The sequence below is a fragment of the Petaurus breviceps genome, unplaced genomic scaffold (genome assembly GCF_028583685.1).
Source record: "Petaurus breviceps papuanus isolate PSGF00001 unplaced genomic scaffold, PetGlider_PUasm1.0 37, whole genome shotgun sequence".
Taxonomy (NCBI): domain Eukaryota; kingdom Metazoa; phylum Chordata; class Mammalia; order Diprotodontia; family Petauridae; genus Petaurus; species Petaurus breviceps.
Genome location: NW_027186296.1, coordinates 5189811 through 5214564, shown reverse-complemented (window position 1 = coordinate 5214564; position 24754 = coordinate 5189811). Strand labels below are relative to the sequence as shown.

At 36.4% G+C, this 24754-nt stretch overlaps 1 protein-coding gene and 1 pseudogene across 1 annotated transcript in view; one reads left to right on the top strand and one right to left on the bottom strand.

Moving 5' to 3' along the window:
* Nucleotides 1-24754, bottom strand: part of RYR3 (ryanodine receptor 3) — a 777114-nt gene that overhangs the window by 336274 nt on the left and 416086 nt on the right. The window contains exons 20-21 of the mRNA XM_069097663.1: nt 11065-11281; nt 151-255 (exon numbers count right to left, since the gene is read on the bottom strand). Coding sequence (XP_068953764.1) covers nt 151-255; nt 11065-11281 — 322 coding nt within the window. The remainder of the gene's footprint in view (nt 1-150; nt 256-11064; nt 11282-24754) is intronic.
* LOC138168700 (leukemia-associated protein 7 homolog pseudogene) lies at nt 2008-3881 on the top strand (annotated as a pseudogene).

Here is a 24754-nt window from a genome sequence, read left to right as displayed (position 1 = left end):
AAAACAGAGGCTGCAGTTGAATCGAATCAAGGTTAGTGGCCAGAAAAAGAAAGAATAATCAAATTTCTCTTCCTCCTCATCCTATCATTCTTAGAATTTCTCTTTCATGCAGATAAAGCATCTGTACCCTAAATCATAGTCATTACATACCTTGCCAAACGTCCATCCTAACTCTATTTTATTCATTCCCCACAGTTCATGGATGTTTTCAGCCAGCCTGTCTCGGATCTTTTCTAAATGGGGAGGCAAAACAATCTAAAGGAAAAAGAAAGATGTAAAAAAAACAAGTGAGAATTGATTCCCATAAATGAATCAACTATAAGAAATTGCAAGTCCTAGCATGTACTATGTTCACCATCCCACCTTTCTTATTTAAGCCAAATTCTCAACCCAAGAGATCATATAAGAGGAGATACAGGCCTTAACACAGAACACAGAGAATGCCTATCGAATGAATATGTGTGAAAGTGCTTTCAACTAAAAGGCAGAGGTGATTAGGAAGGACTACACAACAGGAATGAGGAATGTTCTGGGAGGATGTACAGAGGAAGGTAAAAGATGAAATGTCAAGTTTGGGAAATATTCAGTTTGTCTGTAATGAAGAATAGGTGAAGAAAAGTGATGTGAAAGATCACTTCCTTTTTCAAAATTTGTAGAGTGCTAACAATTTGCTTTGGCAGAGGAAGTTCCTCCTTCTCAGGAGCTCCCTACTACTGAAGAAATCATAAGTATGATGCCCCACCCTCCCAAAAGGGTTAATTACCCAGTCTAGTACAAATTGTACAATAATTTGTCAAACAAGTATGGCAGTATTAATAAAGTGGTTCCACTGTCACTCTTTCGACTTTAATGTACTCCATTAAAAATGGCTACTCTCCTAGATGAATGAATGAAATGCACTTATTTATTAATATCTACTCAGCATCGTGCTTAAGCATATGAAAACTGCATGAATTTAATCCTGTAATTTGACTTTTAAATGAAAAACAAGGGTTTCTAAGAGTCAGAGGTAAAGAGAAAGTACATTTTTTATGATAGTAGAGTGGGGTTATTAGATAAGAAGCCTACTGAACCAGGGAGAAAGTGGACTAGGATAGAACCTTAGGGTATACCCATAGTTAGGGGGTATAATATGAATGACAAACCATCCAAGGAGAGGGAAAAGGAACTCTTATATAGGTAAGAAAAGAACCAAGAGAAATTAATGTCCTGAAAAACCAGAAAGGAAAGTGTATCCAGGAGCACAGGGTGGTCCATGGTGTCAAATGCAAAGGAGTGATTATAAGGACTGGGAAATGACTATTAGATTTGGCAATTAAGAGATAGTTGGTAACTTAAAAAAAATAATTTCAATTGAGTGACAAAGGTGGAAGTCAGTTTGCAAAGGGCTAAGGAGTGAGTGAGAGGAAGGAAAGTGAAATCAGAGAGTACAGACAGATTTTTCAAGTATTTTGAATGAGAAAGGATAAGACAGATTGAGGAAAATAGCTTGAGGAGATAGTAGAATTGAGCAAAGTTTTCTGATTTTGCTTTTGTTGACTTTAGGATGAAGTCTGGAACATATCTGAAAGTAGTAACTTGTAGGTTTGAGGGAGATGGAGAGGTGACTGAAATTGCAATCTAATGGAGGAGAAAAAAGGAGATAGAATCAAGGATCCCTGCAGAAGGGCTGGCTTTGACAAGGAGAAGAGCTTCCTCATTCTACGATTTTGGGCAAAAGAGGACAAAGAGAAATGAATGATGTCAAGGGATATTAAGATGAAGAGAATGACAGAAGAGGGAATTCAAATAATTCCATCTTGCCCTAATCCTCACTCCCCCAAACCTCTTTGTCTTCATCATGAGAAGTGTCCCCCTATCCTTTAGTAATTTCATAGACCATTAGCCCTGTTCTGATGAAGAAAAATTCTGGATATTGTTAGTGGAAAACAGAATATTAGATTTCACATGCAGGACCAGTGTGTTCAGGGGTGTGTGAGAGAAATGATATATCAATTTCCAGAGAGGATGGCTGGGGATGCACAGTCATCAGGAGGAACCATGTCTCAGAGAAGACTGTTAGATAGAAGGTATGTGACTGAAAAGACTCCAGAGTGGAGGAAAGTTTGTTCTCTATGAAATGGGACTTCTAGAGGACAGAGAAGGAATGAGTACAGTTGCAGTAGGATATAGTTTAAGTCCTGGCTTTGCCACTTTTATCTGGTTACTATACTTATTTTACCCATTTTTACATTTCTATTGTCTGAAGTGTTTTAAAAAACAAATAATTTCTTCATATCTGATTTTCATTCTAAGACTATTCCAAAGCCCCCTTTTTTATTGAATGTTAACTTTTTTTTTCATTAATGGTTAGGCTCAGATTTGCAATATAGGTCACTTGGTAAATTTAAACTCCTTTGCTCTATGGAAGACATCATTCTATTCGTTTCTATGATTTCTGGTGGATATATAATAATTTTGTGTCATCTGAATTTCCTTTCCTTGATATCTGAAGGTCTTTCTCCTGGTCACTTGAAGGATTTGTTGTTTGTCTTTGAATTCTTAAATTTAAACACTATGTGTTTTGGAGTTTGCAGCACAGGTGTTTTTCTTTCTCCTGATGGTGATGGCAAGATTCTTTCGGGTGACAATTTCTTTTCTGTGTTCAGAATTTCTGGGAATTTTTTTTTTTTTTTGCATTATGTTAGTACTTTTTGACTTGTGTTCTCCTTGGAGAACTATAATCCTTAGGCTGTCTTCTATGCAACCTGTTGTCAATATTGACATGTTTTGCTTACATGGAAGTCATTTTTTAAAAACAGCGTTGTTTTTTGATTCTCTTCTTCCAGTTGGTCTTTCACTTTTAATTTTTTTTCATTCCCATTCAGTTATTTTCTTTCATTGTTTTGGTGAGACATACCACTTCAGATTCAAATTCTTCCATTCTGCCAATTATTTTTGCTCTAGAGGTCAATGATTTTGCTTTCACAACTCTTATTTTTCTTCCAAACTAGTTGGAGAAATCCCGACATGGTTCCATACTTTCTTAAGAATCAATAGGGTTCAGCGGCTAGGTGGCGCAGTGAATAAAGTGCTGGCCTGGAGTCAGGAGAACTAGAGTTCGGTTCTGACCTCAGATACTTAACACCTACCGGTACACACAAAAAACTAGCAGTGTAACCTTGGGCAAGTTACTTAACCCCAATTGCTCAGAATCAATAGGGTTGGGGGAGTGCCAGGGAAGGCGAGAAGAAGGAAACCGGAGGAAAATGTGACCCTCATTGACCTTAATCACCCCCCTCCGCCTCTCCTGCCCCACCTGTGTGAGGAATAGAGTGGAAAAAACCTGGGCAGCACAACGTCCCTCCAGGCCTCTGCCAGTCACCAGATTGTGGCCCTGCAGACCCGGCGTCTCTTGCAGCAGCAGAGAGACCGAGACCAGGACCAGCCCTGGGGCAGGCCGGCCCCCCAGAGCAGTGAGAGAAGGGAAAGGGGCCAGCGGTGGCGAAGCCAGGAGGGGAACGCCGTCCCCCAGCCCCGGGATCCGGGTCCTGGGTCAGTGCATGCTGGCCTGTATGGCGGTGCGCACCGTGCTGGCCCCCGTTGTTGAAACCACTTCGCAGCTTGTCCAGGTGGAGCAGACAATCCTGAACCAGCTGCATCAAGAACTGAACTTCCCCATCTACTTAAAAGATAGTATTGAGTTTAGAAACATCTGCTGTCATATGGCCCAACAATGGGAGGGACAGGATTTTGACCAAGACTTGAATGCGGAGTACCAGTGCCATCATCAGACCATCATCAAGAAGCTGATCCATTCACTGTTGAGCCTCCCAGCTGATGTCTGTGCTTTGGCTTGTATTGCTCTGAGGCAGGTTCTCCAGAATCATCTGGATCTGTGAATTGAAGCCAGTCTGGCTATAAGCTTTAGCCAAGTAGATAATTGTGTATAGGTCTTAATAGCAAAATGAGCCTTTGAATGTCATCACATCTGGTAGAATTGAGGATTGTATGAACAGACCCCTCAGAATTCTTTCACATTTATAACAATCAGTAACAGCTAGAATTTTCAGGAATTTTGCCATTGTTCTGACTTGTTATGGATGAAAATACAGTTATATAGATTGCTTTAGTTTTACAATTGGATTAAGTGCATTCATTTCCACATCAGATATGCCTTTTGACTTGTTATATATAACATAGATGCCTACTTGTTTACTTACAGCTATTTTGTGGCTGAAGCTCTATTGTTAATGAAAGTCTGAGCCAAAATTGTGATATGTGATAATCAATATATGTTCTTTTTTGCTGTGTATAAAAGAGAAAGTGTCCATTTATTTCATTTCCTAGTGAAGGAATAATCTCTAGAAATTTGAAGATTGTATAAATACTTCAGACCAGTTCCTGGTTTAGTGAATTTACTGTTTCACACCTACTAAATGGCTTATAAGTTTTCTGCCTTCAATACCTTGGTTTGGAAATTAGAAGTGCTGATAATCCCATTTAAGGTACTTGGAATAAAAGATTCTAAATAAAAAAAGAAGAATCAATAGGGTCCTCTACCTCATCAAATATTGATTTTCTTTTGTCATGCATTATTTTTTTCATAGAAATCTAGACTATTATTTCTGATGTGGAGGCCATACTCCTTTTTGTTATTAATATTTTCCCTACTGGTTTATCTGTTTATGCTCAAGGTCTCTGAGTTTTCTTCCTCTTGAATCTTTGGTAATTTCAGTCTTTTTTTCTTATACTCCTCCATCACTCACTTTCTAACCTCCTTTGAAGGTAGATTCTATGAAGACTGGGAGCCACTTTATTCTTTTTCCATGCTGTAAAATTCAGTTTGCTAGCCTCAATTTCTGTATAGAATTAGTCCAAGCTGAAAACTGGGCTTTTCCCATCAGGCTTAAAGACATACCAACAGACTCATACATATGTCCTGTACCAGTTACTGCTGTTACTCCTCATTGAGCTCTGATGTTCCACAGAGCACTGCCACATTGCTATCCCAGCCTAAGCAAGCTTACAATCTGGTTTTCTTTTCTTTTTTAAAGAAAGTGAAGAAGTTATATTTCAATCTACATTGAGAGTTCTTCAGTTTGCTCTTTGGAGGTGGATAGCACTTTTTCCACCATGAGTCCTTTCGAATTTTTTTGGATCATTGTATTGATCAGAGTCATAGTTGATAATCATTGCAATATTGCTATTACTATGCACAATGATCTCTCAGTTCTTCTCAATTCACTTTGCATCAGTTCTTATAGGTAGGCTTTACCATGTTTTTCTGAAACCACCTCCTTTGCCATTTCTTCTGGGTTTTTTTTTTTTGCCTTTTTTATTTGTGGGAGGGGCAATTGGGATTAAGTGACTTGTCCAAGGTCACACGGCTAGTAAGTGTGAAGTGTCTGAGGCAAGATTTGAATTCAGGTTCTCCTGACTCCAGGGCCAGTGCTCTATTCACTGTGCCACCTAGCCACCCCACTTTGGCATTTCTTATAGTACAATAGTACTCCATTACAATCACATGCACAACTTGTTCAGCCATTTCACAACTGATGAATGTCCTCTTGATTTCCAAGTCTTTGCAAACACAAAAAGAGCTGCTATAAATATTTTTGTATATATAGTTCCTTTTCCTTTGATCACTTTGGGGTAGAGACCTAGCAGAGGTATTGCTGGATCAAAGGGTATGCACACTTTTATAGCCCTTTAGACATAGTTTCAAATTGTTCTACAGAAAGGTTGAAGCAATTCCCAACTCCATCAACAATTTACTATTTCACCTATTTTCTCTCATTCCCTCCAGCATTTGTCATTTCTGGTAGATGTGAGGTGGTATCTCAGAGTTGTTTTAATTTGCCTTTCTCTAATCAGTAGTGATTTAGAGCATTTTTTCATCCGACTATGAAAACTGTTCATATCCTTTGACCATTTATTAATTGAGGAATAGCTCTTATTTTTCTAAATCTGACTCAGATCCCTATACATTTGAGAAAAGAAGCCTTTATCAGAGAAACAATATAAGATTTTTCATATTGTTCATGTTATTTTGTAGCAAAATGTAGTTTCCCTGATTGTTGCTTTTGTCTCCTGCTGCTTTTGCTTTGTCTGAAATCATGATTGCCTTTTTTTTTCACTTCAGTACAAGCATAATAAATTTTGCTTCAACTCTTTATTTTAACTCTGTGTGCTTCTTTTTCAAGTGTGTGGTTAACAATGTATTGTTGGATTCTGGTTTCTAATCAGTCGTGCTATCTGCTTCCATTTTATGTATAAGTTCATCCCATTAACTTTCATATTAAAAATTACTATTTCCCTCTTTATTTTCTTCTGTTTATCCTTCTCCATTTCTTTTTAGCCTGTCCCTCCTGAAAAGTCTGTTTTGTTTCTGTCTATTGCCTGCTGTAATCCACTCACTTTTGTCATTCTCCCTAGCACTTATCCCTTTCCCCACATATTTCCCTATTTGGTAAGAAAGATTTTTACACCCAACTGAATGTGTGTGTATATGTGTATGTGTCTTCTTCCCTCTCTGAATCAATTCCAATGAGAGTGAGGTTCAAGTTTTGCCCATCATTCCACATTTTCCCCTCCACTATAAAAACTCATCCTTATATGCCTCTTTTATGTGAGAAAATTTTTCCTATTCCACCTCTTCTTTTCCTCTTCTCCCAGTGCACCTCTCTTTCTCATATCTTCATTTTTTTTGGAGACTATTCCATCATAGTCAACTCACATTCATTCCTTCTGTCTATGTAGACTCCTTCTAACTACCTTAATGATTATAGAGTTCTGGGGAGTTATATGTATCATTTTTCCATGAGGGAATGCAAACAATTTAACTGAATTGGATTCCTGATGATTTCTCTCTTATGTTCACCATTTTATGCTTCTCTTCAGTCTTCTGTTTGAATATCAAATTTTCTATTCAGCTCTGGTCTTTTCATCAGGAATGCTTGAAAGTCCTCTGTTTTATTAAATATCCAATTTTCCCCCCTGAAAGATAATATTAAGTTTGACTGGGTAGGTGATTATTCTTGGTTGTAATCCTAGCTCCTTTGCCTTCTGCAATATCACATTCCAGGCCCTCCGATCCTTTAATATGGAAACTGCTTAATCTTGTGTGATCCTGACTGTGGCTCCATGATGTGAATTGTTCTTTTTGGCTACTTGCAATATTTTGTCCTTAACCTGGAAGCTTGGGAGTTTTCATTTTGGAAATTTTTAAGTGGATTCTTTCCATTTCTATTTTACTCTAAGATATTGTAGCTGTTTTCCTTTAAAGTTTCTTGAAATATGAAGTCCAGGCTCTTTATTTTTTTGATTATGGCTTTCAGGAAGTTCAATAATTCTTAAATTCTCTCCTTACTTTATTTTCTTGGTTAGTTGTTTTTTCCAATGAGATGTTTCACATTGTCTTTATTTTTTCATTCTTCTGGCTTTGTTTCTTGATGTCTTATGAAGTCATTAGCTTCCACTTGCCCAATTCTCATTTTTAAGGAATTATTTTTTTTAGTGAGCTTTTGTATCTTTATTCCATTTGGCCAATTCTGCTTTCTAAGGAGTTCTTTTCTTCAATAAATTTTTGTATCTCATTTTCCATTTGGTCTATTCTGCTTTTTAAGGAGCCCATTTAATATCCCTCTTTTACCAATGGGACAATTCTGTCTTTTAAGCCATTATTTTCTTTAGTAGATTTTGTGTCTCTTTTATCAAGCTCTTAATTCTCTTTTCCTAATTTTCTTGCATCAGTCTCACTTATTTCTCCCATTTTCTCTCTACCACTCTTATCTCTTTAACTCTCCCAAGAATTCTTTTTGAACTTGGGTCTCATTAGCATTTTTCTTTGAGACTTTGGTTGCAGCGATTTTCACACTGTTGTCTTCTTCTGAGTTTTTATCTTGGTTTTCCCTAGTACTACAGCAGCTTTTTGTGGACTAGGTCTTTTTTTGTTGTTGTTGTTGTTTGCTCATTTTACTAGCCTATTTCTAGACTTTGAGCTTTATGTTAATGTTGGTGTCTGCTCACCGGGGGGTGGAGAGGCAGTGTTCTAAGCTTCAGTCTGCTGTTTTCAGAAGTAGTTATGGAGATCTGCAAGTTTTCAATGCTTCCAAGGTGGTGTGATTCAGGAAGAGGTGTGGTTACTGCTCACCTGGTTTGCACTATAGTGTTTACCCAGGAAGGGCCTGTGCTTTCTTGTAGCCACAAGTATTAGAACTCCTTTTGGTCCTCGAACTATAACCAGGTCCCCTGTTCTCCTCGAGTCACACACAGTTGTATTCCTCTTGGCCTTGGAACTGTATACGTGCCCTTTGCTCCCTTGTGACCTATAAGAGGTATCCTTTTCAACCTGGAACTGAGACTCAGAGCTGTGTATGGGCAACAGATTTACCAATCAGTGCTATATGTATGCAGTGCCAGCAAAGGATGCTCCATAATCTCTTTCTGACCAGCTGACCCACTCTCCTCCTGCCCCCCCCCCACACTTTTCCCATCTCTGGACTGATAGCTCTCAAAGCTACTGCTCCTGTTGATGCAGCCAGCCTCACTGCTGGTGCTACCATGCTGTATTCTTTGCTGACACCTATCCAATGTCACAGACCTTTTCTCTTGACCTCCTAAGTGGTCTGAGGCTGGAAAAAATATCTTATTCTGACCTCTTGTTGGATCTGCAGGTCTAAAATTTGATTTGAGGAGTTCTTTTAAAGTTGTTTGGAGAGGAATGTTGAGTTCAGCTGTGTTGCTGCCTATTCTCTGACATCTTGGCTCTACCCCTCTGTTATTTAGTTTTCTAAAGCAATGGGAGGAAGAAAGTAGTATAGAGCAGAATTCTGTTGCAAGGCTATGCATTGGCTTGCTCAACACTGTTGCTGAAGCATGGTAGGTGGGGGGGAATAGGTGCTGAGGGAGTATTTTATGGGCTAGTTATTAGTCTTTTCTGCTGTTAGTTCATTTAACTGTTACTTCATTTGGATTCTTGGCATCCTAGATAGTAGAAACAGCTGAGATTGCTTTATCTCATGTACATAATTCCTGTTTCGAAGAGGTTTCAAGGATCATGAAGATCAGAGCATATCTAGTCCTCACTGATCACATGAGAGAGTTGAAAAAATACAGAGAAGGGAGTTGTAGTATTGTTTGTGAGGATTCTCAAGAAAGCCAGTATTAATGGATCATAGAGTATGGGGAGAGAAAAGAAGTATAAGATGAATGAAAATATATGAAGGGGCCAGGTTGTGAATGTTTTTAAGAGCCAAACACAGAGTTTTATATTTGATCTCGGAGTTTGGTTGATTGGTTGTTGTCCTTCATTCTCAAAGAGGACCAAAATAGTATTGCTATATTGGGATCAAAGTACAATGTGTCTGACAATGGTTGATCAAACCAATATAATCTTGGATAGCTCTATGACAGGCAGGGAACAAATAATCCATTTGAACTTTAGAAGTGGAGATGACTCCAAATATGTGCATCTCACATTTCTTTTGAGTTACTACAATTCTACTTTACTCACAGAGCACAGTGCTTTCTGCAATGCAGGCACACCATGTTAGACAGTTCTTTGCCAGTGTCTGCCATGTCACAAACTGATTTCAAAGTTCTTCAAAGAGACTTTGAGAATGTCTCTTGGAGGTAATGAGTCATTGGTGTTTACTGAGTAAGGTACTGACATGTCAGATTTATGCTTTGGAAAGATCACTTTGGCAACTGAAAGCAAGATGGACTGGAGCAGGGCAAGATTTCAGGTAGAGACACCAATGTGACAACTACTGTGTAAGTCTAGGCATTAGTGATAAAATCTTTCACCAAAGTGGTGGTTGTGTGAGTAGAGAGAAGAAAACTTACGTGAGCAATGTCATGAAAATAAAAAGGTAAGGTCTGGAACAGATTGGCTGTCTGGGATATGTGAGAGTGAAGAACTGAGGATGACACTGAGATTATGAGAGAATGGTAGTGCTTCTAATTGTAAAAGGGAATTTCAGAAGGGGGGAGATTTTAGGGGGAGAATTATGTTAATTCTGAGTTCTGTTAATTCTGGTTTTTATATTTTGAGTTTTAGTTGTCCAAAAAGTAATTTGAAATGTAGGCTTGGAATTCAGGGAAGGGACTAGGACTTGAGATATAGATCTTGGATTCATCTGAAATGAGATGATAATTGATTCTAGGAGAGCAAATGGTATCACAAAGAGATTTAGAAAAAGAAAAGAGACTAGGACAAAACCTTGAGGTACCAAAAGGAAGATCCAGCAAAAGAGATTGAGAAAAAGTGATCAGACAAATAGGAGGAGAACCAAGAAGGATCAGTGTCATGAAAACCTAGAGAGGAGAGAACAAATGGGAGGTGAGAGTGATCAACAGTGTCAAAAGTTGTAGGGAGATCAACAAGGACTAGGATCAAAGGAGGCCTTATGTAAATGTGACATACATCTAGTTACAGTGTAAAGACAGTTTGTATCTTAACAAGCAATATAAATAAAACTTGTTTTATGCCCATCCTGGTATCAGGTTCACACTCCTGGGAATATGAAATCCCCCTATTCTTACTAGATATCCACTGTCAATCTCTTTAAAGGCGTGTAAAAACTTTCTAGTTATATTTCCTTTTTAATAACTGGTACAAAAAAAAACTATACTCCAGGCGTGGCTAGGTGGTGCAGTGAGTAGAGCACCGGCCCTGGAGGCAGGAGGACCTGAGTTCAAATCCAGCCTCAGACACTTAACACTTATTAGCCATGTGACCTTGGGTAAGCCATTTAACCCCAACTGCCCTGCCCTCCCCCCTCCAAAAAGGAAAAAAAAAACTACACTCCAAATAAATTGGTTTATTCCTCCCCTCCATGCAAACATGTCTTGCTTTTTCCTACCTCTGATCACCTTCATGACTATGCTATCTGTCTCTATTACACAAAACTATATATAGTATATAGTGAAAACACAAATCCCTAATAAATTATAATATATCATATGATAACAATATGAGTAGAGAAGTCAAAATACCTGAGATAATTCCCAAAGATAACCAGGACTAGAACAAAGATCTTGCCTAGCTATATAGATTGTCACCAAATAATTTTAACCTACCTGACTGGTGTCAATAGGGCACGGGATGAAGGAGGCTTGAGAGAGGAACCGGGTAGTGCCCAACAAATCCCTAATTCCTTCAGAATCACGCTTATATTCTTTGACAGGTTCCAATATCATCTTTTCTTTCGGAAGCAAGGCTTCATAGCAGGGGGCATAACCAGATGGAGGCAAAAATTTAAACTCCCCATGACGTCCACCCAGAAGGAAACGTACTCTGTATTATTTGGGAAAAAAAAAGACAGAAAATAGTGAAAAGCACCAAGGATATATGAAAGAAAAAAAACAAAACTCTGCAAATAACTCTTTGATTGACAGTCACTAAGGCCATAAATTTCAAGCAAACAACATTCTAGAATGTACAATAAAGTACTAGAGAAATACATCCTCAATTATCTGAAATAGAACAAAACTAAAAGAGGAAGGCAGCACAGAGGAGTAGGAGCAATGGAGTTAGAGTCAAAGGACTAAGGAAAATCACTTAAACTCTCTAGACTTAAGTTTGATCAATTTTCTTTTTCTTTTTTTTGAGGTGGGAGGGCAGGGCAACTGGGGTTAAGTAAGTTGCCCAAGGTCACATAGCTAGTGTTAAATGTCTGAGGCCGGATTTGAACTCAGGTCCTCCTGACTCCAGGGTTAGTGCTCTATTCACTGTGCCACCTAGCCGCCCCTGCTCAGTTTTCAAATGAGAAATTTGGCTGTGAAATTACACTGATAAATTCTAAACCCAGAGAAAAGTTGAGAAAATTCATTTGCCTCTTAGTAGAAGTTAGAAATGTTGGGATGGCTAGGTGGCGCAGTGAATAGAGCACTGGCCCTGAAGTCAGGAGGACCTGGGTTTGGATCCGGCCTCAAACACTTAACACACAAAAAAAAATAGCCATGTGACCTTGGGCAAGTCACTTAACCCCAAATGCCCTCCAAAAAAAAAAGCAAAAAAAAAATTAGAGATGTAGATGGAGAATATGGGATATACATTATCAGACATGTTGATGTGCTGGGTCAGTTTGCTTAACTGCATTTTTTCCCCCTCTTGGCTCACAGAATATGGGAACACAGAAAGTATATTTGGAAACAAAAGTAATATAAAGAATTGGAACAAAGTTTGAAAAAAATAAAATTAGTCTGTAAATATAGGGTTTTACAAATCATATGACCTGAAATACAACACATAGCTAATATTACTTAATACAATTCACAGCCTAATAGAACAAATGGAACAAAGATTCACCAGATTCTTAAAACACTTCTGTGACACAAAAGCTGTACCACAGAAATCGATGTCATTGACAATAAATGTAATAAACAATAAATTAAAATAATTCACTCATTATTTTTAACATGAAATTATTAAAACTGTAATATAGGTTTCCTACAATAGAAAGGTATTAGTCACATAGAAATTAAAGAAAAACTGCTGGAAATATGTCTGGAGAAAATTTTAGAAACTTTTCCTATGATTGTAGGCAATAATAAGGTGAAAAAATTGTTTGAATAATGTACTCATTTGATAAAAATAGTTCAAACTTGAAGTTATCAGCAATTGATAAGTGTTAAAGTCAAAATGCTATATGCATTATCTGAATGTTGCATCTTAAAGGACCTCTCTCAGAGAAGCTGGAATCAAACTAATGAGCATCAATAAATAACGTCTCCAAAAATCTGAAAATCAATGAAGCAAATATTTATTAAGTACATGTATGACAGGGGGCCTAAGTCTACTTGCTATTTCCTAGACCACTCTTTTCAGAACATCAGCTCTACCACTTCACCTTTGGCAATCTAGCTTCCATGTTAAGTGCATCAGCTCTGATAGGGGAGTTCTTGCCTTACCTTGCAGGGTCCCAGGTGTTCTTGATACTTCTCTGTGTCACTAAGCCACAGCTTATTTACAGGACTATAGCCTCCACCTGCTCCCCTGCTAACAGTCTGGACTCCATCTGGGAGTGCCTTTGTCCTATTAGATGAGTACTGTCTTATCTTGCCAACAGTACCCCCCCCCCTGCCCTGCCAGCTTCAACTTCTGCTTTTATATGTTGGGTCTCCATTCAAAAGTAAGCTCCTTCTTGCTTGTCTGTGTTTGTATTTCTATCATTTAGCACAGTGCCTGGAACACAGCATTTAATACAATTTTCTCCCTCCTTCCCTCTCTTCTTTCTTTCTTCCTTTCCTCCCTTCCTTCTTTCCTTCCTATCTTATCTACCTATCATCTACTGATCTAGGGTAGGGTGTGAGTACAGTTGGGTATTGAGGAGGGAGGGGAATTTGATTCACTCCACATAAGCAAGTTCTATATAAGCAAGTATTAGAACACATGTTATTATTGTTAGTAGGTATGGTAGTATACCTTAAGTGTTTGTACCATAAATAATATACCTTTAACCAATAGGTCAAAGAAGTTATATGATGATTAGTTAAGTAACTGGTGAATAGCTATAGAACACACCATGCTGACTGTTGTATATCACTAATATTATACAACAATAATTAAAATGCTATAAACATGGGTTGATAAATTAACAAAGTACTATTCCAGATGGATTGGTTGTCAACATACCACAAGTTTGGCTGTTTTTATACAGCTATGACAGTATTGAGACATATTCTTTTAGTTCTACTTGGTAAACACACACACACAAAATTTCCTGAAGAAAATTAACAAGCAGGTAGCTGTGGCAGAAACACTAAGGCAAATGTAGAAATTGGAATATATAAAATATATTATTTCTTCTACACAGGTGATTACATGTAAGGTAGTTTAGAGGAAGCTAGGTGGCTGGAGAGATCCCTGGATTTGGAGTCAGGTAGACCAGCGTTTGAATTTGCCTCAGACACTAACTAGCTGTGTGATCCTGGACAAGCAGCTAAACTGTCAGTCTCATTCTTCTCAACTGTTAAAAAAAAAAAAAGACTATATAAATGCTAGCTCTTAAAATTTTTATCATCTTGATAATCTAATCAACTGAAGTTTTACTTTAAAGTCTTGTACTTATTTTTAAAGCTATTTAAGTATATTTTATATTTATTATTTTTAAAGTTTATGTCAACAATCATTCAGATGGTAAATGGAAAAAGTTGAACGACAAATTTACAGGTGAGGATAATGAAAGGCATGGTGGAAAGGGAGCTCGATTTGGAGCCAGAGGACTAACGCTTCAATCCTGGCTCTCTTACTTTCTAGCTGTGTGACCATATGAAAATTGTTTCCCTTCTCTGAGTTTTAGTAGTTTCTGTAAAATGCAAGGACTGGATTCTATGATGTTTAAGATATTTTTTTTTATCTCTAAGTCCCATCATATTATAAACACTTCCAAGGTTTCAGAGCTCCTTCTTGATAATGTCTAGATTAGAAATGTCAGACTACCAGTTTAAGATCGCACTTGATCTTTATATTTCTTCCTATTCTAACTCTAACTACTCTAGCTAATTTTAAGTCTCATTAACTTTCACCTAGGCTACTGCAAGAATCTTTTTCTGTTTTTGTTTTTATAACTACATTTTCTCTTTATTGATACCTTTTGCTTTTACATCACATTGACTTCCAGATAAATTTGCTACCCAGTAAGACATACCTTTTAATAAAGACCAAAACTATAGAGAAAAAAAATTCTGCTAAACTAATTCATAGGCAGTGTCTGACAGCATATACAATATTCCACCAGTAGTGGGAAAGATATTGCAATAATGAAAAGGAGGTACCTTTCTCAACACTTCTCTCCAGGGTGACAATTATTATAATTATGCAAAGTTCAGTTTTCTTTGTATGTTCTTTTTATTTATATTGTTGTGATTGTATATCTTGTTTTCTTGGTTCTGCTTACTCTACATAAATTTCTATATGTATTTCTATACTTCTTTTACTTCCTCATATACAGTACGTAATTTTTTATGATGTAATAACATTTCACTACTTCCAGGTACTGCATTTTGCTTAGACATTCTGTGATGGGCATCTACTTTGTTTCTATTTCTTTGATGCCACAAAAAGTACTGTTATGAATATTTTGATCAAATAAGTAAGAATTTTTTTTCTATCACTGGTCTCCTGGAAGCTATAAAACTAGGAATGAGATCTCCAGGTCATAGGGCATGTGGGTATTTTAGTCACTTGCTTTTTAGCATAATCCCAAATTGCTTTCCAGAATGACTGGAACAACTCATAGCTCCACCAGTTGTATGCCTTAGAGCAGGGGTGGGGAACCTTCAGTCTCAAGGCCACATGTGACCTTCTTAGTCTACAAGTATGACCCTGTGAATCCAATTTTACAGAATTAATTTTTTAATTAAGGGGCTGCAGGTTCCCCACCCCTGCCTTAGGGTACCCCTTCCAATGCTGACTATTCCCATCTTTTGTCATAGCCAATTTTCAGTTATGAGATGAAACCTGAGTTATTTTGATATGCATTTTTCTCTTATTATTAGTGATTTGGAATAGTCTTTCATATATTTGTTAATAGTCTGCAATTCTTTTACACTTGGCTCAATCAAATCTTTTGACAAATTATCTACTAAAGAATAGCTATTAGTTTGATATATAGTTTTGATATATTTGTTTTAATTTCCTGTATATATTGGATGTTAGACTTACAAGCAATATTTGATGCAAAGATTTTCCAATTAATAGTATTCTTTCTTATTCTACATGCACAGATTTTTTTCATGGAAAAGCTTTTCAAATTCAAAATTCTCTATTTTATATTTTAGCATTTCCTCTATGACCTTTTTTTTTTTTTTGCTAAAACTCTCCTGGCATAATGTGAAAGGTACTTGATCTCATTTTCTTCTAAGTTTTACATGATATGATCTGTTATTTGAATAATTTTTTAACTGATCTTCATTATTGATATGTCCTTTTCAATCCTCCCTTCTTCAGATCACTGCTAAAGTAATCATTTTAAACCATCATTCTGATCATATCACTCTTTTTAAAGAACTTCAAAAATTCCACAATGCCTACTCAATAAAGTATAAGCTCTGGTCCCTGGCATTCAAAATCTTTTAAAATATGTCATTAAGGAACCTGCATTTAAAGGTTTATTTCATATGACTCTGCATGATGTTTTTTATACTTTAGTCTAATTGGACTATTCTCCAACTCCCATTGTCACCTTGCCTTCTTCTACCACATTGCCTGCACTCTCATTAACACTCACTGATGGAATGGATTCTAGATCTACAAGCTAATCTTTCTATTTATTTCCTTTTTTTAAGTCCAACTTGGAGACTACCTATTCCATGAATCCTGACCCTTTCTCACCACACTATCCCTAACTGAAAATAATATTTTTCTCCACAAATTTCTCATAAACTTTTATTTAGATGCTTTTTTTGTACTAAGATTATACAGAGGAAGATATTTCAAAATGACTTGGATGCTCTCAAAAATGAAGTTCCACTATGAAAACATAAATATTCAATGAAGAAAAAAGGGGGGAAATGGTCTAGAGACACTAATGACATCTAAACTCACTGACCAATTAAGTTTGTGTAAGATACACAAAAACATGAGGTTTGGAATACTGAGGAAATACAAAAGGATGGCATGATTTCACTGGAAGAGTAAAATAAATTCTCAAACTCAGAAGCTAATATGTATAATCGATTTTGAGAGCAGCTTCCTTTTTTTCCCAAAACCTAAATTGGGGGAAAGGAAGAAGATTAAAGCAGGGTCAGGACCTCCAATTTGTTTTTGCAGAATGAAATGTAATGTGTAACTTCCTAAAAATTAGGACCAATGAAGAGGAATGCTCACCTTGAATGATGGTGAATTCCTTATCACTGGATGACTTCCTTTCAAGAATGCTGTAGAGGTCATTCTTAAGTTTAGATTGGAATAGATAACCACTGCTATTTTTTGCCCCTGAGATTTTATAATTCTTTCAAACTTTAAGATTATGAAAAAATATTCCTCATTTGATATTTTCATGGTTGCTTCTATTATTATATGTACATGGAAAATGCCTTTTGGACTTCACTAATAGTCTAGAAGACTGATAAAAACTAGAAAAGTTACATTTAGAGAGGATGATTGCTTTGAAGTGGAAAAAGACTGGTTATTGTTCTCAGATGACTACAAATATCTCACAATGAAAAGTTAACATTATGAGGAATTAGTACTCACAGATTGTTTTCCCATTCATACTGAAATACCATTACAAGGATTTAGTGATAGGAAAAAAAAAGGTCCTGGATTGCCTTCATTGTCTTGCCATTTTCTCAACAGTAACTGTAGACAAGAATGAAACAAAGCAGATATTTGTATGATATTGTTTTCCCTTTCCATTAAACAAAAGCTGTTCAGAGATCTTGTGAGAGTTGACCTGATTGAAAACTATCTTTATTTCTGAGTCACTAACCATACAGATCAAGGCATCACTTTTTTCCAGGAAATTAAGATTGATGATGGTAAAGGAAAATAACTAGCAGCAATGGCTGCATGCCTGAAAACAGAGCAATCTACAAACAACTCCTAAAAGAATACTATGGAGGAAAATATTAAACTCACTGGATCTAATTAAGATGTAGATAATTCCTCCACTCTTCTCTTGAATCCATTTTATCTTCTCTTCTGGGAGCTTACACACATGATTATCCATTATTTTTTCTCATCTTTAATTTCTCCTTAAACACTGACTTCTCCCTACCTAAAAACATATCCAGATGTCCTCATCCTTAAAACAAAACAAATAAACAAAAATGTTCTTTACAAAAACCCTTACATTCCCTCAAGCTATTGATAAATGGCTGCCTTTTCCAGCCAAACTTCAAGAAAAGATTGTCTAAAGCATTTTATATGAATTGTAGGCTATCTCCTCACCTGCCTGGTTCTTAATCTGTCTCATTGTCAACTCCAACCATACCACTTGACTAAAACTGCTTTCTCCAACCTTATCATTTATTTTGAAATACTAAAACTCTTTCCTAGTCTTTATTCTATTTATATTCTGTATCTTTTAAAAACTACCTCATCTTCATGGTTTCTCTTGGTTCTTCTACTATGTTCTTAGTCTCCATGGCTAGATCAACCTCCTTCCCCTGACTACAAAATAGTGGGCCTTGAAGGTTCTCTGTCCACATGGATTCAATTTTCAAATCTCTGCTGATGACTGAAATCTGTATATCCATCCCTAATCAGTTAGCTTGAATTCCAATCTCACATTACTGAGTATTGTTTATTTCCATCAGGTTATCCAAAGGCACATTAAACTCAACATACCCCAAATGGAACTCAATATAATTTCTCCAAAACATATCTCCAGCCTCTCTTGTATCTATTGATGAAACCACCATTTTTCTAGCTGCCCATATAAAAAAGTTTGAGACATCTTTTACATTCCCCTTCCTTTAAATTTCCATATCTAACCAATTGTCAAGTCTTGTCAGTCTTGTCCAACTTGTCAATCTTACCTCTATAAAATTTGTCATTTCTTTCTCCTCTCCACTAACATAGCCACTAACCTAGTTTGAAGCTCCATCACTTTTAATCTGGACTACTGCAGTATATTCCTAACTGACCTCCTTATGTCTGGTCTCTCTCCTCTTTAATCCATTATTCACACAATGGCCTAAAACATAAATCTGACCATATAACTCCTCTACTCAAAAATCTCCAATGGCTTGTTCTTCATATGTTACATCCCCTCTCCAATTTCCATGCCAAGACTGTCCAGCATACCTGGAAAGGGCTCCCTCCTTATTTGTAGAATTGCTTCAACACCCAGCTCTGATGTCATTTCCTGTCTTAATTCCATCCCCCCTCCCCACCCCAACTCTACCTTCAATCATTAGGACTTGAAATTGCTTTGTAGATATTTTGTATTCACTTATTGTGCACATTTTGTATCCCCTAAATAGAATGTGAACTACTTGAAGGAAGAGACTTTTCTCTTTGCTTTAATATTATAATTGCTTTATATAATAATAATAATTGCTTTAATAATATTTAATATTGGCCCTAATATACTGAACTGCACAAAGTAGGTACCTAACAAATGTTTTATAAGTTATTGTGCTGCTCATATTTTTATCACTGTTATATCTAAGCATTTCCATAAACTCTCTAGAGAAAATCCACTTTTTCTTTTGGAAGCATTTATAGAAAATAATTTTATTATGTAAGATTCCAACTCCCTGATCACCCCCCTCCACCCACAGTGATAGCATTAGAAGTTGTAAGAGTAAAACCCTTTTGATTTATTCAATCAATTTTGAAACTCCAAGTCCAATTATATGGAAAACTTCCTCTTAACATTTTTTAAACCTACTTTTAAGCCAAATGAGACTTATATATTTATAATGAGAGGCAGTATGGTGTAATGGAAAGGGAATTTTTTTTTAGGAATTGGAAAACCTAAGACTAAATGCTAGCCCTGCTACTAACTTGCTTTATTTTTAAGTTCTATACCTCTTACCTAATTTTAAAAGTAAAAGGGTAGACTAAATGATCTTTAAAGTATCTTTCTAGGTTTAAATATTATCTTATGTTTTCTAAGACACAAGATAATGTTCTCTGTAAATTTACTACTCCAGAGGTTGATCCTTGGTTATTATTCTTTAAAATTTGAATAAACCACTGATTCAGCAATCTCCCTTCCCAAGGAAGTTAACAAATAAAGTCTTACTTTATAGTATAAGATTTATTGTTATGTCAACAAAACTTGGAAAAGAAGTGGGTGCTTACTGAGCAGAGAAAGGCTAAAAATGTTGTAGTATATGTTGGTAATGGTATATTATTGTGCTATAAGAAACAATGGAAAAATTCAGAGAAAGGTGAGATGATTTGTATGAAGTATTGCAAGGCCAATAAGCAGAATTCAAAATAATGATATATAAGGTCTACAATAATGTAAATGAAAACAATAATAAAATGCAGAGGAACTCTGGCTAATTATAATGATCAAGCCTAGTCTCAGAGGAGATGTACTTTGCTCCTAGATTAGAGGGGTGGAGGATTACATATGTGGCCTATCACATACACCATCAAATGAAGTCTCTATGTCTGCTGGTTTGTTTTTGTTGTTATTTTAAAGGAGTGTTCAATGCAGGTAACAGGAGAAGATTTAGGGAAAAGGTCTATGCTGTAAACAAAAAAGTCATCAATAAAACCTAAATAAAAACCAAAATCAAACTGTGCCTGCTACTACTTCAATAAAATGCCTACTTTAAACTGAAATGTAGTTTAACCTAACCCTGACAGGTAGTATTATTATTCACAGTCCATTAGCATGTGAAATCACTTTTGTTCTTTTTTCTGAGGTGTCTCAATACTCTTATATGCCATCAAAACTTGCCTAGGAGCTAAGACAGATCCAAGGAAATGCATATAGTCTTTGGTTCAATAACTAAAGAATTAAAAAGCTTTCTTTAGGGGTGTCTAGGTGATGAAGTGAGTAGAGCACCGGCCCTGGAGTCAGGAGGACCTGAATTCAAATCCAGCCTCAGACACTTAACACAAAAACTAGCCATGTGACCTTGGGCAAGTCACTTAACCCCAATTGCCCTCCAAAAAGAAAAAAAAAAGCTTTCTTTATTTTGAACTCATCTTTCATTTGAAATGCCGATTCATAGCTGTACCTTTGGTCCAAATAGCTATGACTAAAGTTATCTGAATTATGTCTATTATATTTCTTTTTGGTCAAGGTTTGTTGAAAGTCCAATATAATCCAGTCAATACTCATCACATTATCTTCAGAAGTATATTTATCTGAATAGCAATTTCCATGAGTTGGAAATAATTAAGTTTTTGTTTAACTTGACTTCTAGTCAAGTCTGGTAAACAAGAATGTAATACTAACAACAACCACAAATATCAGTCAACTGAAGGATGTGGTTATTCTTACAAATGGAAAGAACTAGAAAATTGTTTTCTAAGATGATTAACTATATAATTTTCCTAGGGAATTTAACTATAGCTGAATAATAAATCAGAGCTTAGGGACAATAATTTTCTAAAAATTGAAAAAAGTAGTACAAGAATTTTATCTGGAATCTACTTTATAAGCCTGGCCTTCTGTTCTATGCTGGAAGACAAACTAACAGGCAAGATCATTTGATAACAACTAGCACTTAACAACTAAATATTTTTACTTTTTTTTTTTTGCCTTTTTTGCAGGGCAATTGGGGTTAAGTGACTTGCCCAAGGTCACATGGCTAGTAAGCGTTTAGTGTCTAAGGCCGGATTTGAACTCAGGTCCTCCTGACTCCAGGGCCAGTGCTCTATTCACTGTACCACCTAGCTGCTCCCAAATAAATCTTTTTAGATAAATTTCTGAATAGATTGTACATGCCTGGATCCTTGTAATACTTGTCTCTGCCTCCAGCTTCTCTCTCTCTTTAATCTATTCTTCATATCTTTCCTGATATAATGTATTTTCTGCAATATTTCTCATATGGCACATTTCTAAAATATCATTCATTGAATCCTTCCTTGCAACCAACAAAAATAAGGGCAGAATGGACCAATAAATCAACCAGGTCTGACAGCATATGCAACATTGGGCAGCTGGTGGTGCAATGGACAGCGTGCTGGGCTCAAAGTCAGGTAGACCTGAGTCCAAATGTGGCCTCAGGCATAAGCTAATTGGGTGACCCTGGCAAATTACTTAATTTATTTTTGCCTCAGTTTTCTTAACTGAAAAATAGAGATAATAATAACACCTACCTCATATGGTTGTTGTGCAAATCAAATGAGATAATATTCATAAAAATTCCTTAACACAGTGCCTGACACACAGTAGGCATTATGGAAATGTGTATTCCTTCCCTTACATTCTTTCCCCTTTGATACTTTCAGTTCCCTACCTCTCTATCAAAGGAAACTGTTTTATTTTCTGTTTTACAGGACTAAGATTAGTCATCATATTCTTACTGTAGCCTTTTAGTGTTGTTTAAATTTATATTATTGTAATTGCATTCCTAATTCACTCTTCATTAGTTTATATATGTGCTTATACCATGTCTCTTTGAATTCCCTTTCCTTTTTCTTTTTTTTGGAGAGGGGAAGGCAGGGCAATTGGGGTTAAGTGACTTGCCCAAGGTCACATGGGTAGTAAGTGTCTGTGGCCGGATTTAGAATCAGGTCCTCCTGACTCCATGGCCAGTACTCTATTCATTATGTCACCTAGCCACTCTGTCTTTTTGAATTCTTTATATTTATCCCATCTTATGGCACAGTAATGTTCCATATATTCAGGTACTACAGTTTTTTCAGGTATTCGTGAATCTATGGGCATCTGTGTTTCCTATTTTGGCTATCACAAAAAGTGCTAAGAGAATTTCCTATTTGTATAATTTTTCTAATAGTTTCTTCATCTATAAAATGGAGATACAATATAGCCAGTTTTATTCTCAAAGGTTTGTTCTTCAATTCAAATGAAATACTGTGTGCAAAGTGGCTTGTAAATCTTAAAGGACTATGTAAAAATCAGTCTATTGTTATCAATATATTCTTCTTATGTAAATCAATGGCATTTACTAAGTGCTTACATATATCTATATATCTATTGTTGTTCAGTCATTTCAGTTGCATTCATCTCTTGTAATCCCATTTGGGGTTTTCTTGGCAAAGATACTGGAGCAGTTTGCCATTTCCTTCTCCAATTCATTTTGTAGATGAGGAAACTAAGGCAAACAAGGTGAAGTTACTTGACCAGAGTCACACAGCTAGTAACTGTCTAAGGTCACATTTGAACTCAGGAAGATGAGTTTTCCTGACTCCAGGACCAGAGTTCTATCCATTGTGCCATGTAGCTGCTCCAAAATATCTATATCCCTATGTAAAATGAGGTAATTTTTTTTTTGGTGGGGAAGGCTTTCTTCAATCCATTATGTAAAAACTGACAGTGGCTCCCCAATTCATAACAATCTACAAATTCAGTCTGGCATTCAAAATTCTCTATAATCTGACCTCAGTTTACCTTTCCAACCCAGAGTCCACATTGCTACGCTTCACAAAGTCTGTCTTTCAGCTAATGTAGACATGCAATTTCGTCTATTCTTTGTCTTATCATCTCTCATCCTTAGAATGGCCTCTCCTGACACCTTCTTATCTCTAACTGTTGAAATCCTACTTTCCCTTCAAGACACACATCTATTAAGTCTATCCTGATATCCAGCAGCTGGAAGAGAGATCCACAAATCTTCAAATATATCACTACTTCAGAAGTCATGCTTTCATTTATTCCATTAAAATTCATTCCATTATAATTCATACAAATTCATATCTGTGCACATATCATATTCCTCCTACAACAATGTGAGTTCCCTGAGAGTAAGCACCATTGTATAATGACAAAAGCATCAAACCTGAATTAGAACACATAAATTTGAATCCAGTCTCAGCTAGTGGATAACACTCATGCAACTGTGACTGCCTCATGTAATCTTTCTGAATCTCATTTTCCTCAATTGTAAAATATTAATAATATTCACATTACCTGAGGTGACAAATTGTTATGATTCTCGAATGGGAATAATATATGTAAAAGAGTTTTTAAACCCTAAATAATACATGAATATTAATAATGATTGTATCATCACTATCCCTAGTACCTTGCAAATGCTAGGTAACCTAGTTTAGTGCCTTGCCATAATACATGTATAATGTTAATTGACCTGAAATATATCAAATTTTCACCACAACTATTGCCCGAAGTCACACAGCTAGTAAGTGTGTCAAGTGTCTGAGGCTGGATTTGAACTCAGGTCCTCCTGACTCCAGGGCTGGTGCTCTATACACTGTGCCACCTAGCGACCCCAAGTGTTACACTTATACTTTTTTAAAGAACTAACTGTGGAGCTTACTAGTTATGCTAAAATGGAAGACTACATAAATTCATTATTTTTAAATCTCAACAAAATAAGAATTATGCACAAGAAATAAAATTACTACAGTTTTCTCCTAAGACACCAAAGAATTCCAAGAAGATAATAACTCAATGAACTCACACAGCAGGGAAGACTAATCCATAAATCTGCTCACTCATCATTTTGTCAACTATCAGTCCCAATACTTATGCAAAGAGTCAAAATTTGACCCATAAGCTTGTGTTTCACCCATCATTATATGCAGCAGAAGTGAAGATTTGGGAAAGTGGAAAGCTTACTTTGCCTGGGATGTTAGCATCCATAGTACTCAGCAAGAAAACTAATAGATAGAAGAAATGGAACATAGCACCAGTATCTTTGTAGTACTACAAACCCAATGGAAAGGGGACTGGCATAAATGCAGTGATGTAACCCTAGACAACTCTTTCAGCAAAGATTGAGGTCAGTTAAAAGTAAATTCCCAAGCATTAGAAGAGTCTGAGACATCTTTAAGGTCTAGACCAGTCCTGTAAAACATGGGCTGCTTGTGGCCTGCCAAAGGATTTTGGGCGGCCTGGAAAAATGTAGGTTGCCACTGCACACTCTTTTGTCATGTGACCCATAGCAACCAGCCATCATCAGTCTGTCTCTAGTCTAACCTATCTGTGGCCTAAAGAAGTTTTGCCTATTTTAATTTTGGCCACTACCTACTGCCAAGTTGTGCAGGTCTGTTCTAGACCTTTGAGAAATTACCATCTTAGAAGGAGTCAGGGTAGAAGGAAATTCCATGACTGCCTCCAACAACCACCTCAAATACCTATAAAATATAACTATAAACAAATTTTAGAGATACAGAACCCACAAAGTGACAGAGAGAAACAAATCT